A 16562-nucleotide genomic window follows, 5' to 3' on the forward strand; every position below is an offset into this window, starting at 1 on the left:
GTGTGCATGTTGGTGCACAATCCTGTGCATGCTCAGAGACCAGAAGGTGTCAATGTCCTCCTTTATTGATTTCCATCTATTTGAGACAGGGTCTTTCACTGAACCCGAGGATTGCATTTCCCAGATTGGAAGTCAGCAAGCCCCAGAAATCCTCCTGTCTCAGTCTTTTTGGAGCAAGGACAGAACACCTGGCTTGTTATGTGGTTGCTAGGATCTGAACTTCAGTCTTCATGGCTATGTAGCAACAAGCACTCGTAACTGGTTAACCATCTGTCCAGCACCCAGAACTTCTTTTAATTTAACTTTTGGAGAGAATATGCTAACAGATTCAATTTTAAAATGCAGGTGGGTAAACTGTATACTAATCTTCTCCACTTATTGTCTTCTCTGCCCATAGGTACAAATTCTTCTTCCCTTAGGTGAGTCATGTTACTAATTCCCTCTGCATCTTTTATATTGTGAGACACACTTGTAATAAGATTGTACTCAATTTACTTCAGGAACTGGAAACTCCTTTCTAAAATTCCACTTGATAGTCATTTTTGCAAAGTTTCTAAAGTTGTAACCTATTAGTAGGACATAAAATTAGTAAGTTATAACATTTTATTTAAAAAAGGAACTGAAATTTTTGGAATATCTACTGCTTCATGAAACATTCAGCTTTCTATATACATATATGTAGAAATTATATCTCTTGTCAAGAATCATTAATTTTTTTTAAAAAAAGTTTAGCTATAGCATATGAAATTTTTCTAAAACTTAGTGTTTTAATCAAAGATCATTTTTTTCTTGGTTGATTTAGTCCTTTTGGTCCTTTTGAGGGTATTGAAACAGGATCCCTATTAGCCCAAAGTAGCCTTAAACTTAATAGCTCAGGATGGCGTCAGACTTCTGATCCTCCTGCCTCAGACTCCCAAGTACTGGTATTACAATTATGTGCCACCAAGCCTAATCTAAAATATATTTTCTCAAGGGATTTTCTTGTCTCAAAATATATTCTATAATTATTAGAACTCTTTGCCATGCCATTAGCATTTGAATGTACTCCACAATAGTTTGACTGTCTTGGACACAATTAGTAATTGGCTTCCATCCATTTAGAACTCCCAACTAGTGAGACATAGTTATTTCATTATCGTCTAATAATGTGACTCAAGATTTTAGACCACATTTTCTGTGTTATGTCAGGGTTTTGCTGTACTTCTACATTAACAGCTCAGTAAGCCACAGATGCCTACCTCATAGTTTATGACAAATCTTGTTTGTGTTAAATTTTACTGAAAGATTGAGTGAAAAATACAGAAAACCCTATTTTTTTAATACTATATGCTGGCCATTTTCAGTAAGTCATCTACTTGTAATAATGCTCTCTTAAAAGGCTATAAAACATTTGACTTTCATTTTAAATTTAGCTTTATAATTCTTTCTCTGAAATGAAAAATAGCTTCCTAACAGTAAATGCCAGCTCTGTTAATTTACATTTATAATAAGAATAATAATAGCTTTTTCAATTATTGTTGGGCCATACAGAGATTCTTACCATCACACTGAAGACGACTTTTGAAACAGTCTAATATTACTACAAGGATGCTGTCTGTGCACATCCATCTCACTTAGTTCATGTTTCATATGTAGACACTATGCCATGAGGAAGGCAAGAGTAGCAACAGTAACAACAGCATGTACATTTGCTGACTACTGGGACCACTGCCGAATATTTTACATAAATTTTTAATTCATCCTCACAATAGAAGGCTACTACTGGGTCCATTTGCACATAAAGAGCATCAGAGAGGTCAAGTAACTTACCCAAGGCCACACTATTACCAGGCAGAGATGGTGTGCCTGTGACATAGTTCAACTGATAGGATACTTGTCTAGCCTATGCCATTTTATACCCAGCACAACAAACCAAGAGCTGGGATAAACAGTTTACTCCAGAGCCTGTAATCTTTTTATAACACACCAGCTTCCACAGTGTATAGATATTAATTTTTCCCTTCTCAGCCACAGATCAATCTTTCCTTTTCACCCAACTACATGAAGATCAATGACACTTACAGACTTTAGAATTTGCATAATATAGACATCCCCATGCCAGGAAGCCCTTCCAATTTTTCATCTTCTGCAACTTTCTTCTTCCCTCTCTGCATCCCACAGAAGCTTGTTTCAGATCGTCAAGTGTGCCAATTTACTCCCAGCTCTGTCACCCCCATCCTGAAAAGCTTTCAGAACATTATCCACTCCACTTTCCATGTGCTCCAACCCTGGCCCACCCACCTACATGTTCTTAAAGGCCTTTGAAGAGTGTGTGATCTAAAGCAGTGATTCTCAACCTGTGGGTAATGACCCCTTTTTTGGGGGGAGCAGATATCAGATATCCTGCATATCAGATATTTACATTACAATTCATAACAGTAGCAAAATTACAGTTATGAAGTAGCAATGAAAACAATTTTATGGTGGGCATGTGACCACAACATATAATATTAACATATAATGTGTCAAAGAAACTTTACATACCCAATTAAATACTGGCATTATTAAAATAATTCTGGACTGTTGCACTAAATGAATACATAGTAAAAACAATGATGTTCCTTTCAGCAGGTCACAGGATAGCTGTAGTCTATAATGTTACTATAAAATGTTTAATGTCGGGGACTGGAGAGATGGCTCAGTGGTTAAGAGCACTGACTGCTCTTCCAGAGGACCTGGGTTCAATTCCCAGCAGCCACATTGCAGCTCACAACTGTCTGTAACTTCAATTCCAGGGGACCTAACACTCCCACACACACAGATATGCAAGCAAGAAAAACACCAATGTACATAAAAATAAATTGTAAAAAAATGTTTAATGTCAAAAACAAGGTCCTTGACTGTCAAGAGTTTGTGAAATACAATTACCAAAGATTTACCAATTATTACACACACACACACACACACACAGAGAGAGAGAGAGAGAGAGAGAGAGAGAGAGAGAGAAAGAAGGAGGGAGGGGAGGGAGAGAATAAATAGCAAGCTAGATGATAAAATATATAGCAAACTATTTTTAAATGACATAATGATTTTTAATATCACTCATAGAAATTCTGCTTATCCTTCATAGCCACACCCCCCATTAAATAGCTTTCCTGGGTGCAGAAAAGTTCTCCATAGCATGTACTCTCTGTTAAAGTATTTTAAAAAAAAAAAAAGTACTTTTGAAATAGAACCTTCCACAAAAATTTTACTAAAATAAATATTAAATTAAAAGATTTGACACTATGAAACTAAGCATACCTGTTGTCCTATAAATGTCTAATATAAAATAAATTTAAAACAAAAGACTGCCATCAGTGAGACAGAATGGAAAGAGAACTGTCTACCACATACAACACTGTACCAAGATCTTCATATTTCTTCATTTATCCTTCTCCCACAAAGGCCAAATTTCAATTATTCACTAATGAGGAAGAGCCAAATCATGAATTAAAAGTCCATGAATAAAAGACCCATTTCATCCTTTAATTTTAGCCTCATTAAATATAAAAATGTTTATTCATATGTAGTATACCAGGCAACGTCAACTTAGAAAGATAAAGGAGTCTTTGAGAGTTTTAAGGAGCCCAGAGAGATCACACTGTCAGAGTTCTGAATATCATTTTCCCACGGAAACTATAATAGAAGAGTAATTTGCTTTCTAGGCCAGATTATGAGTTTATTCATAATAAAGAGCACAAAAGTAATGTGATGCTAGCAATAAGGCAAACAGGGAAGTAGGTTGTACTAGCTATGTCCTCTCCAGTGGCTTGGTAGCTTTATAGCTGCATTCCCTGCCAAATAAAATACTCCCTACTACACCTAATCTTTAAACTTGATGAGACAATGATGTAGGCTTCACACATACTCTTGATTTCTCAACAGTAAAGACAAAAGTAGTTCTTCACTTACTCTTTTTTAACCTGGTTAATTCCTCCCTCCACAAAAAGTTAAAAGATTAGGAAAACTGGGAATGCCTGTGGTCACAAAAGGAATAAGGGAAAGGTCACAAAACTTATCAGAGATCATGAAGCCAAAAGGCAAGGCTGAGGTCCCGCCAACTTACTGTTCATTGACTTTATACTTGAGGGGAATTTCTTTCTGTCAGAAGTCTCACTTGTCACACTGGAAAAGTGATACACTGTTAAGGGCTCTCTACCAGCAACCCTTCTTCCCTTCCCTAAAGAGAAGTCTTCTAGCTTACCATATAGCATATGAAGCTAAGTCAAATCACATGTAAGGAAATGAGTGTGAGCAGGCTTATTGTGAGAGCTCCTCCTTCCTAACCACAATACTAGTTCAGAAAAGTCCTGCTCTTGACTTCAAGGGAGGCAGGTGCTCAGCTCCACTAAATAAGCTTGCAACTGCTAAGTGTTTCCTAATCTCCCAAAGGAGAACAGAAAATCGACAGAAGGAGGAATCCTGGGGCCAGTGCCTGACAAGCCAGCTTTCACAGCATATTTTGCTTTTGTTTAAACTGATGTGAGTTGTGAGACTGTACTCACAATAGAAAAGCAGTCCACTTAACCAGAAATGCACAGAGCCTCTGCAAAGTTAGTGACAGCATTAAGTAAAGTGTCTGCTAATTGCAGGTGGTGAATAATTAGGCAATTGTTCAAGCTACAACTCCAGTAATCAGAAAATATGACCCAGGAGTGAAAGGAAAGACCTGCTGCTGACTGGGACTAAATGACAGGAGGCCTACAATAGCATTTTTAGTTGGAAGTAGTTTAGGGACAAAAGAAAAACAGGCAAAGAGACACCTAAAAGGCCTGCAGCCTCACTGACTCCAAATGAACTCCAGTGAAAAAACAATTACATTGTTCCATTAAAATTCGTAGTGGGAAAGACTGGGTCCCAAAGGACATCTGCCTTTTTATAAGATCAGTGTCTCAAAATTAAGAGAGAGCTCACAGACACAATCTGATTTTTTTAACTCCAAAGCCAACCCTAGGGTTTTAAGGCCTCATAGGACACAATTTTCATAATGATTGCTTTAGCCATTTTTAAAATAATAAAGTTAGTATATTCATCAGATATTTATTACAGCATAAGGGAAATAACAATTCCTATGCCTATATCACTATCATACCACTGTGTAATGCAAAATTACACAACTGGACACTCTCACACTCTACCCTGCTCTGCTCCATCAACAAGACCAACCAATAAAGTTTCTACAAAGCTAAACAACCCTTTTGGAGAAAACAGACTTATTTCCATGGTTGGGAGCCCTGCAAATTCCTAAAATATCTGTCATAGTTAGTGTCACTGTCAACCTGACACACCTGGGAAGAGGGAACCTCAACTGAGGAATTGCCTTCATCAGAATGGCCATCCCTAAGCAGATGACCCTGGCCATATGAAAAAGGACAGCTGACTGTGAGCCTGGGAGAAGCCAGCAAGCTGTACTCCTTCTGGAGTTCCTGCCCTGGCCTCCCTAATAATGGACTGTGATCAGAAAGTGTGAGGCAAATAAACCCTTTTCTCCCCAAGCTGTTTCTGATCAAGGTGTTTATTATAGCAACAGGAAGCAAACTAAGGCTGCTGCTATGACATGTGCAATGCATTGCACTAATGTGCTTTACCAGCAAAATGGCCTTCAGGCCACTGCAGTCACAGAAAACCCATCATTTTCCCCATATAGAAAGGGAGAAAATTAAAAGAGCTCTCTTAATTTTAAACATTACTAGTCTTATATTTCCCCCTTCAAACTCTAGTCTTTCCCTGACAGGTCACCCTAGATGTTCATGTAAGAGACGAAGTGGCTTAGCCTACTATTATAATTTAGTTACTCTGACACCCAATTTCAAAACAGATTTGAAAAGCATTATACTAAAATATGAAGAATTAAAACAGGTTAGACTGGGCTACAGAGGTGATTCTATAGTTAGGAGCATGTACTACTTGCAGAGGGTTTGGGTTCTGTTCCTAACACCCACGTCAAATGGCTCATTACAGCCTGAAACTCCAACCCCCATGGATCTGGCCCCCTCTTCAGGACTCCAAGGGTACCGCACTCACATGTACAAATTCACGTGTATACAGCACTTTACTCACACACATTCAATTACAAATATATATATATATATATATATATATATATATATTTATAGTTAAATAGGTTAAGCTGTGGTGGGTCAATTACTTCAATGAATTACAACCCAATTACAGAGAGCAAATTAGGGAACTTAATATTTAAATAGTGAAAAACAACAGTCAAACAAATTCTACATGCAACCTGTGAAGACAGTGAGATCATAAGAAAAATGAAATACTAGTAATGGGAAAGAAGGTGATTCAAAACAAGCAGGCTATTAGCTGGACTTTAAAAGAAAGAGGGATAGTTAGCATGGTCAAGACAAAGAAAGGCAGCCTGGTGGCAGCTTCAGGCTGTGTGCCATGATGTTACTACTGCAGAGCCCTTAAGTTACATCTAACTCACAGCAGGGAGAAAAAAAGAAGGTCATGAAAAATAAAAATTTTAAGTCAAGTAATACAAATAATTGCCAATTTATATCAGACTGAGTTTGCTGCCACATACTGTGAATACCCTAACAGCCTAGAAACCAACTAATAGGATCTCTCATTAATGAGAAAAAATACATGAAATCAGGTTCTTTTCTGGGACTACAGCTTAAAGTTCTGTTCTCCAGCCCCTTTTAAAAGCTTGACTACAAAAACAACATGCAGAGATGGCTTTTTATGCCTCATTATAAAAGGTATGTAATTTATGAATTTACATATATCTGAACCATATTCTTGGATCACACCAGATTGGACCCCTATTGACCTTCCCCACTCCTAACCTCTATCTTAAAACATTTTGTTTTGCTAGGCACAGTGTGTGAGCCTGTAATTCTGAACTCATGAGGCAGAGTCAGGAGGATCATCACAAATTTGAAGCCAGCTAACGCACACAATAAGATACTTTCTGAAAAAAAAAACAAAAACAAAAACAAAAAACAAAACAAAACAAAACAAAAAACAAAACAAAACAATCCTGAGGCAGGATTTTGGGGGCAGAGAGAATGCTGGGAAAAAGAAGGGCAGAGTCAGGAGAAGATGCCATGAGACACAGAGCAAGCAGGATGGGAAGTATACACAAAAGGTAAATAAGCCTCAGGACAGCACATAGATTAATAGAGATAGGTTAATTTAAGTTATATGAGTTAGCTAAAAAACAAGCCTAAACTATCAGCTGAGCATTTACAATTAATAAGCCTTGGTGTGGTTATTTGAGAACTGGTTGGTGGTAAAGAAAAATCTGCCTACACTGGCAAGATGGTTCAGCAGGTAAAAGCACTTACTTCCACCTGATGACCAGAGTTGGATCTCTGAAACACTCATGGTGGAAGAAGAGAGCCAGCTCCCAACAGCTGTGGTATATGCAGCAGTATAGACACCATGTATGTGCACACATATTCACAAAGCAAATATAAGAGCAATTTTTAAATTTCTTTTTTCTTTTTGGTTTTTCAAGACAGGATTTCTCTGTGTAGCAGCCCTGGCTGTCCTGGAACTCACTTTGTAGACCAGGCTGATCTCCAACTCACAGAGATCCACTGCCTCTGCCTTCCAAGTGCTAAAAGCAATTTTTAAAGCTAAAGTTCAACCAATCAGTGAATCAATCTAAAAAAATAAATTTCATACCAAGGAATATAAGGGAAAAAACACAAAAAGCTCACTACTATGGCTTCTGGAGGAATGCTAGTCAAATGCTGCTTCTTTTATGGGCATTACTTCTCAGGGACAGGAAAACTGAATCTGTGACTATCTACTGACTGACTCTCCCACCTTGCCTTGGACACAAAGAAATTCAGAACAGCTTTTGCAGGTCGATTCTAACAAATGCAAAGGCTATGTGTTTGCATCTTCAGAAAATGGTACCTCTGTTTTTTATTCTCCTAAATCTACTCCTTTCTTCAGATTTCTTCATTTATCCTCCTGGATTGATTAGATAGATAGATAGATAGATAGATAGATAGATAGATAGATAGATAGATAGATAGAGATAGATGTATAGATATATAAAATTCATGACTAAACAGAATTGGGACATAGTAAAAATTTACTGCATTTATATTGCTTTTAAGAAAATACAGCAAGACAGAAACCAAAAGATTTGGTTTTTAATGCCAGGTAGTTACCAATATTAACATGTACTTCAAGCCAATCTCCAATAACTTTAACAAGTCTATCTCACTCCCTGAGAACAAATGGAACTGAGAATGACAGAGGGCACTAAAAGCCTGCTACCTGAATGCTTCAATGTTTCAAGTCCTTGTCTTCATCTAAGTAGAAGCAGGCTAAAACACCATTTTAGATACAATTTAACCAATATCATCAATATGTTATTTTCTTGGTAAATCCTCAAAACTCCAATTAAATGCAACATCCTATTATTTTACAGTTACTAAGTGATCTAAGTAATTGTAAACATTCTCTAAAGTTCTTTTCTAGCTCGCTCTAAATTCAGTGGGCATTTCTGCCCTCAAAATTTGCACCTTATCTATGTGAATGGTTCTAAAATCCCTATCACCACTTCTGTTAGAGCATCTCAATTGGAAAGATCTCATGAAAGCCAGGTATGGTGGTACACACCTCTAATCCCAACACTGGGGAGGTAAAAATCAGACAGATCTCAAGAGTTCCAGGCCAGACTGTCTACTGAGTGAGTTCAAGACTAGCCAGGACTACACTGTGAGACCCTGTCTAAAAAAAAAAAAAAAATCAATAGGACTTCTTCATCATCTCTCCTCCTCACATCCTAAACAATCCTTCTCCAAGAACTGCTCATTTCTGAGGACAGTATTATTCTGTTCAATTCTAAAGCTTCATCTCCAGTATTCCACACCTCAACAGGCCTGACCATTTCTTCCGTTTGGCATTTTCTTTCTCATTTGTACATTTATTTTCCAACTTCACAATGGAGTACTAAATTGACCTCTCTGTCTTATCTCTCTCTCTCAAACTTCCTGTTTTACTCCATGTTCTGCAGTCTTAGGTTTGGTTTTGTTGTTTTTGGGGTTTTCGTTTGTTTGTTTTCAGACAGACTCTCACTATGTAGTCCTTGATGGCCTGGAACTTCTAGATCTGCTTGCCTCTGTCCCTGGGTGCAGGAAGTGAAGACATGTGCCACTTCCCACTCCCTATGCTTGTTTTTTAATCAAGTGACTTTTCTTCGAACCTGCAACCTATTGTATCAAAATAACTTCCCTCAAATTGAACTTTCAGAACAATCCAGGATCCAGTCCCACACTAGTTATCAAACTTGTCTCATAGTACCTTCAAATCTTCATCCATTGGCACCAAGTCAAACAACTTAACACACCTGCTGTGCAGTATCACATATACTGCTTCTTCCCTACACTTGGGATGTGATACCCTGCCCTGCCTTAGGCGAATTGTAATTCTTCAAAACAAGACTGTCTCAGTTTAATAATAAAGTTCTTTGCTTATATACCCTACATGGACCTTGTCATTATCTGGCTTCCTTTTATGTTCATAATTAGCATCCTGCCCCTCCCCCAAGTTAACTAATTGTTCTCTAATTGTTTCATATGGATGCTGTCCAAAATGATATAATTTGTTCACACAGTAATTACAAATCATAAACTAACTACCAAATCTAAATCTCCCATATTTGTCACCTTTGCTAAGCTTCAGGCTCACACATCCAGCTGACTGTGCCCCTTGACTGGGTTAATGGGCAACTTAGATTTAACATGTCCAAACACAACTCTTACCAATGAAATGCAATTAACCCCTCCAATCTTCTCATTTTAGCCCTATTATGCATGCAGTTTCTAAGGCCAAAAATCTACATATGATTCTTAACTTTTCTTTTTCCTTCACATTCCTTAAGCCTATCAGGGTCATGTATGGGCTGTGTATGGCCTTATTCCTCATTCATAGGACCCTTCATATAGCTGCCTTATTTTCATTATTAAAGTTTCCATTCAAATATCATTCTTCCTGAAGACTCAATCATCACAGATTAAAGTCACACTTTATCCTAGCACCCAGTCTTAAAGAACAGACAGATGGATAATTTGCCCTCCCTGTAGAATAAAACTTCACTTCTTAGCATTTTCCATACAATTTGCCTGCAACAAACTTCATCTAATACTTATCAAGCATTTCATAGGAAGCATTATCTGCAAAAGTAATATAAAGTCTTCTAAAGCCAGAATCAAATCCAAAGATTCTGCAAAAAAAGGTTGATAGCATCATGACTATTACTTAGTGTAAATTCAGAACATAAGTGTTGACTTGCAAGTTCCTGAGTTAATAAAATGTGCATTTCTATTGCAACCACTTAAATTCCATTAAAATGACAACCTCTAGGCAAGTAACTCTAACGAAACAAACAGAGGTCTTACTTGATGTTATAATGTCCAGTTTTCAATGTACATCTATCAGGAAGTTGAGCAAGTTTCCTTGCGAGCATTTTAAAGTATTTTCTGCACTCCTGCATTCCTGAGCTCTGTTCATAATCAGTAGATGCAGACAGCGGCAATCCATCTCTGACACGAATGACGGAGGCAGATAAAATCATAGACATTTCAACCCACAGAAGACCTAAAACAAATATTTAGATTAAATAAAACTCAAGGCTAAAGTTGGCAAGCATTTATAAAATGTTCTAAATTAGTAGTAACTAGAGTATTAATTAAAATGACAATATATTTTAACAAGCTTTTTTAAATTACATTTTTATTTTATGTATCTGAGTGTGTGCCACCTACATGTGTGTATGTGCACTATGTATGTGCTTGGTGCCCTTGGAAAACAGAGAAAGCATTGGTATGTTGGAAATGGAGATAGTTGTGAGCAGCTACATGGGTACTGGGGTCTTCTGCAAGAATAAGTGTTCTTAACCACTGATCTACTCCAGCCCACAAACAAGCTTTTGAAAACAACATTTGCAAACTGGGGAGATTGCTGAGTGGGTAACATTTGCAGAGCAAGCCATCTAATGACATGAGTTTGGCTTCCAGATCACATGAAAAATCAAGACATAACTATATGAGTAAATATAATCCCTATAATCCCTGAGGGCTCCTCCAGGAAGATGGGAGTTGGAAACAGAGATCTCTAGAAGCTCTGAGGCCAGCTACTCTGGTATATACAGCAGTGAACAAGAGACCCCGTCTCAAACAAGGTGGGAATGCAAGAACCAAGACCTTAGGTCAGTGGTTCTCAACCTTCCTAATGCTGTAGCTCTTTAATACAGTTCCTCATTTGGTAACACCCAACTGCAAAATTATTTTCATTGCTACTTCATAACTTCAATTTTGCTACTGTTATGAATTGTAAATATCTGTTTTCTGATGTTCTTAGGCAACCCCTGTAAAAAGAGTCCTTTAATCCCCAAAGGAGTTGTGACCCACAGGTTGAGAAACACTGCCTTAGGTTATCCTTTGACCTCCACATATACACTGTGGTGCACACACGCTTCACCCCTACAGGCCAGTGTTCATAGTGCTAGAAGGTGCTATACAGGCTACTGGAGAAAGGTAATAGTCAATTTAACCTAGCTATGAACCACATAAGCTCTAATAATGAACTGCCTATAGGTTATGCCCAGAGGTGCAATAGTGGCAGAATGTTATGAAAGTAACCAATCTTTTTTTTTTTTTTTTTAGTCGAATTTAAGATCCACTCCATGAAATGGAACCCATACCTAACAGTGTAATGAGGGCAAGGACCAAGACTGAATAGCATGGTGCCTAGGCGAAACCTACTATGATTATTCTGTTAAATGGATACCAAAGTAAAACAATCTCTATACCTAAATAGTGTTATCACTCAATCCTTATCAGAAAAGCTGCTTCTTAGAGTAGATGGCATTAACACAGAGACTCACAACTGGACAATGTGTAGAAAGTGACAGGCTTTGGTGCACTCAGTCCTAAATGGGATGTCTTTATCTTCATATATATGTCCCCTCAAGGCTCAGGAATCTATGTAGAAGAGAATGGAGGTGGGAGGGTGTGAAAGCCAGAGGTGAAGAATGACTTCAAGGAAATAACATTTTCCAGATAAAACAGGGCAGATGTACATATGGAGCTCAAAGAGACTGTGACAGCGTATATAAGAACTGCACAGACTCAAGACAGACAAAATCTAGCCAAGCTAACAGCAACTGATAGTTGCTGCTGGTAGAAGGAAAATTAGTTTAATTCTTTAATGGGGGGGGGCACACTAAGCATAGTATCAACCACACTCCAGGCAAGCCCCATGCTCAAGAATACAAACGGGACTCCTTGGGTTTTTTGTTGATATTATTTTGGTTTTAGTGGGTTTGTTTGTTTGAGAGAGAAAGAAGCTCAGTGTGGTGGTACATGCTATTAATCCCAGCACTCAGGAGCTAGAGACAGGCAGATCTCTGAATTTGAGGCCAGCCTGGTCTACAGATGGAGTTCCAGGCCAGCCAGAGAAACACTATCTCGAAGAGGGAGAGAAAGAAGAGACAGAGAACTTTAAATTGGGTGGGTAATAAAATGGGGGAAGATCTAAGAAAAGTTGGGGGGGGGGCAGGGGAAGAATATGGTCAAAATACATTGCATGAAACTCTCACAGAATAAATTTAAAAATAAATTTGAGAATTAAAAATAAAAGCATTAACAGTAAATACTGGTGATTTAAAGACATTGTCTTGCTATGTAGTCCTGGCTGGCCTGGAACTCATATGTAGCCTAGGCTGTAGAGTAGGCCTTCTGACTCAGCTTCCTGGGTACTGAGCTTACAAGGGCTTACCACTATGTTCAGCAGTAAATTTAAATTAACTTGCCCCAAGGAAAATAATCATAAATCCAGATAAAAATTTAGAGAGATATTCTTACAATCAAATAATTTAAAATAATCTTAAAACCCAACATAGGATGACAATTAAGTAAATAAATTATAGTATGTCCACATGACAGAATACAACACAACTCAAAGCTTTCTAAAAAGAAAAGTTTTAATAATGTAATAAAATCCTGATGTGATAAGTTTAACAAGTGTTTCATGAAGGATAAGACCTGCTATTTTACCAGGTAAAGTGACACATAACTATAACCTTAACACTTAGGAGGGCAGGAAAAGGGGGGATCATGAGTTGAAGGCCAGACAGGGTTATATAACAAGGCCCTGGCTTAAAATAAATAAATAAATAAATAAATAAATAAATAAATATTGACAAACATGCATTCAGAGATTCCTTAAAAAAAGAAAGAAAGAAAAAAGATGAAGAAGAAGAAAAGAAATAGATTTCTAGTAAACAGAAGCAGAACACTTCTGTCAATACCCTAAAAGGCTATCAGGGGGTTGTTTATACTTACAGTAGATAAACTTTTTTTCTATGGAGAAAAAGTTAACCCCCACTCCACCTACCCAGAGTAATTTGACTTATAATCCAAACCAATTAATGAGAAAAAGAACACCAAGAAGAACAAGAACAATACAAGAATGAGAAGAACAACAATAGGAGTAAAAAAGAAAACAAGAAAAAACAACTAGGATAAATAGCCAATGAACAATGAAGTTTTAACTAATTTACAGACTCTAATCACCTTAGGATAAGCAGTCTCTTTCAACTGTTCATGCCACCCTTTTTAAAAGTTTTACTTTGGATTCGTATGGGAGTATATTAAAATAAAAATAAACAGAAAAAAAACAGGAATGTGCCTATATGAAGGCAGAGCTATGCAGGGTGGGCTGAGAAAATCACAGAAGAGACAGAACTAAATAAAGGAGAGGGAAGCTTTGGAAAGGACAACAGCTTTTTCCTACCAGGGCCATAGATACATTTTTCAGGCATTGCTCTTTTCTTCACAAATAAAATAAAATAAAAAATAAAAAAATAGAGCTGTCTGTAGATAATAGAGACCTCACAGAAAGTCCAAGGAATGCTCAGCATTTCCTTCCAGCAGCAATTATAGAAGGAAGAGTGCAACTTAGAATCTAGAGAGAGCTGCAAAGAATAAGGAAAGTCCCCAAACATCAATTAAGGGAACACTTATCAACTTCTTAAGTTGACCCCTCTCCTTCAGAAGGCTGTCAGGCAATGATCTTGGGCTCAAAATGTCAAGAGGTATTTCCAAAAAGGTAGTGAAATTTAAATGGAATAGTTTTTAACAGATGTTTTATGCTGGGCTCACTCACCTTTTGAGTTAATCTCATCCCAAGCTCAAGTACCACTTTCAGGATGCTTATCTGGATCACTCCTGTACTATTTCTTATTTACCAAGTACCAAACCAATCTCTCAACTGGCTGTCCTATACTTTAAACAACAAGTCTACAAAATCAGTTTTGAGACATAAGGGGTCCCCCCCCAAACCTAATTAAAATAAGTTAAGTTTTTTGTTCTATTTACATGTGTGTATTAAATTATTTTGGAGGTTTGCTCTTTTAAATGAGCCTCATCTTGACAAACCATTTTACATCAATGATAGCACCAAAATTTGGAAAAACTAAGTTGCTACATATTTTTGTTAACTTAATAATGCTGAAATCTGTGAGAATTATAATGGAGTGCAAAGGGTGGAGTTAGACTGATGAACTTAGTTGACCATATTAATTGCAATGCTCAGGCTGGGAGACTGAATAAAAGAAAGGAGTACCAAGGACTATCATAATTTATTGTGATGTTTTGTCAGTACTGTCCTTGCTGCTTGCTTCTATTGTGGGCACCTGCACTAAACACTATGTGTAAAACCTCAAGCTCCACAGAATATACTCACAATTAGAGACAGGTACTAACATATGTGCGGATGCCAGTACCATAGAGTTCAGATAGGTAAGTATAACTTCCATTTCATAAATGAGAAAACTGACATTTGCTCAACTTCACCTCTAATATATGGCAGGACTGATACCTAAGCCTAAATTCTCACAAATCTTCATCACTGTGCTTTTCAGTTTAAACAAAGCTTCACAAAGCCTCAGCCTGGTTTGAACTCACTATGCAGCCAAGGCTTGCCTTGAACTCCTGATCCGGTCTCCACCTCCCAAGTGTTAGAATTACATGTTTGCATAAGACCTGGCTTAGCTGATCATTTTAAAATAGTAATAAATAGGGACATTTTCTATGAAAGCAACACAGTATAGTAATTAAAAAGTCAAATTCAGGCTGGGGAGATGCCTCAGTGGCTAAAAATTTATTACGCAATCATGAGGACTAGTGTCCAGATTCTTAGAACTAAGTGAAGACTAGGCAACTAGGTTATCCAAAAGAGACAAAATCTTCAGGCAGGTTGTCTAGCTGGACTTCTGGGAAATGGCAAGCTGCAGATCAAAAAAATAAAATAAAATAAATATAAAAAAAGACCCTACCTCCATTAAGAGGAGGGCAATCAGAGAAGACACTGGACATCAACAACCTTCATACACACCTGCACACAACAGTGTGCCAACACACATATGAATATACATACAGGCATACACATGCACACGTGCGTGTGCGCGCGCACACACACACACAGACAGTGCAAATTAAATAAAGAACAAAAAAGTCATTCCCAGATTTAAAGCCAGACTCTACCACATACTTGTCACATTATCTTGACTTAAGCTTTGCTTTCCAAACCTCAATATCTTCACCTCTGAACTGTGGCTGCTAGTAGACCCTGTCTCATGAGGCTCTTCTCAAGAGCACTAACAGCCTCTAAGTTCTATGCTCATGAAAAGCACCTGGCACTGCCTGCCATCTACTAAAAGTTCTATTTTAAGTATTCTGCCGTCCTTACTACAGACAGGTTGCCTATGCTCTACAGACCAAGCACTTCATACACCTCATCTGAGCCTTCCAGGAACCTCCGAGGTTAGGTATTAGTTTCATTTTGCTTTAGAGGAAACACGAGTCCTTTTAAAAGCTTAAGGCATTTATTCAGCTCCTAGATGAGTAAGTAGGGGGTCTGATTCTAACAATTCCAGGAAACATTGCCTCTAAACATACCCTAACTTCTTATCTACACGGAGAGGAAGGTCACAAGTATCTCTCTGACATGAGTTTCTTTTCATACCTTAAACATCCTTAAACATTAAGCAGTCTCTAGAAGTAAAGTACCAAACTGGCATGGTCGTCTTAAGTGGGAAAAGCCAGACGCCTCAATAACTTTGGACATGGTCATGGGTGTCCGGTTCAGTTCTTAATCTTCTCTACACACCAGAAGTTCTAAGTAATATTTAAGACACCGCCTAACTTCTCACAGTGCTGGCAACTGAGTGGGTACCAGTAACACGGAATTGATTCCGGTTTTTAAAATGTTTGTTCTGCTCATCAGCTGGAATTTTATCTCGTCCGGCGTGGTCAGCAGACACAGGACTCTGCCCTAAATTAAGCACAGCTGAGGCGGGTTCTGAAGAGTTCCACCTGCTCCAGGTGATGCTGACCCTGGAAGCTAAGCACCAGGCAATCAAGTCTTAAGCTGCTATTACTGAGAGAGATTCATACAAGCTACAGCTTGGCCTCCTCCGAAGAACCCCACTTGTGGAGCCAATTACTCGGGTCTCTTTTCTGCCACACAGTGTCGCAAAGAACCACTAAACA

At 37.9% G+C, this 16562-nt stretch overlaps 2 protein-coding genes across 3 annotated transcripts in view; both read right to left on the bottom strand.

Annotated features, from left to right (window-relative positions):
* The window catches only part of Dtx3l (deltex E3 ubiquitin ligase 3L), a 795722-nt gene that overhangs the window by 270633 nt on the left and 508527 nt on the right, over positions 1 to 16562 (bottom strand). The gene's annotated exons all lie outside the window — the stretch shown is intronic.
* Positions 1 to 16562, bottom strand: part of Sec22a (SEC22 homolog A, vesicle trafficking protein) — a 51470-nt gene that overhangs the window by 34310 nt on the left and 598 nt on the right. For both annotated transcript variants that reach the window (XM_051191408.1, XM_051191407.1), the window contains exon 2: positions 10407 to 10605. In XM_051191408.1, coding sequence (XP_051047365.1) covers positions 10407 to 10588 — 182 coding nt within the window. In that variant the 5' untranslated portion in view covers positions 10589 to 10605. The remainder of the gene's footprint in view (positions 1 to 10406; positions 10606 to 16562) is intronic.

The sequence above is a fragment of the Phodopus roborovskii genome, unplaced genomic scaffold (assembly GCF_943737965.1).
Source record: "Phodopus roborovskii unplaced genomic scaffold, PHOROB, whole genome shotgun sequence".
NCBI lineage: Eukaryota > Metazoa > Chordata > Mammalia > Rodentia > Cricetidae > Phodopus > Phodopus roborovskii.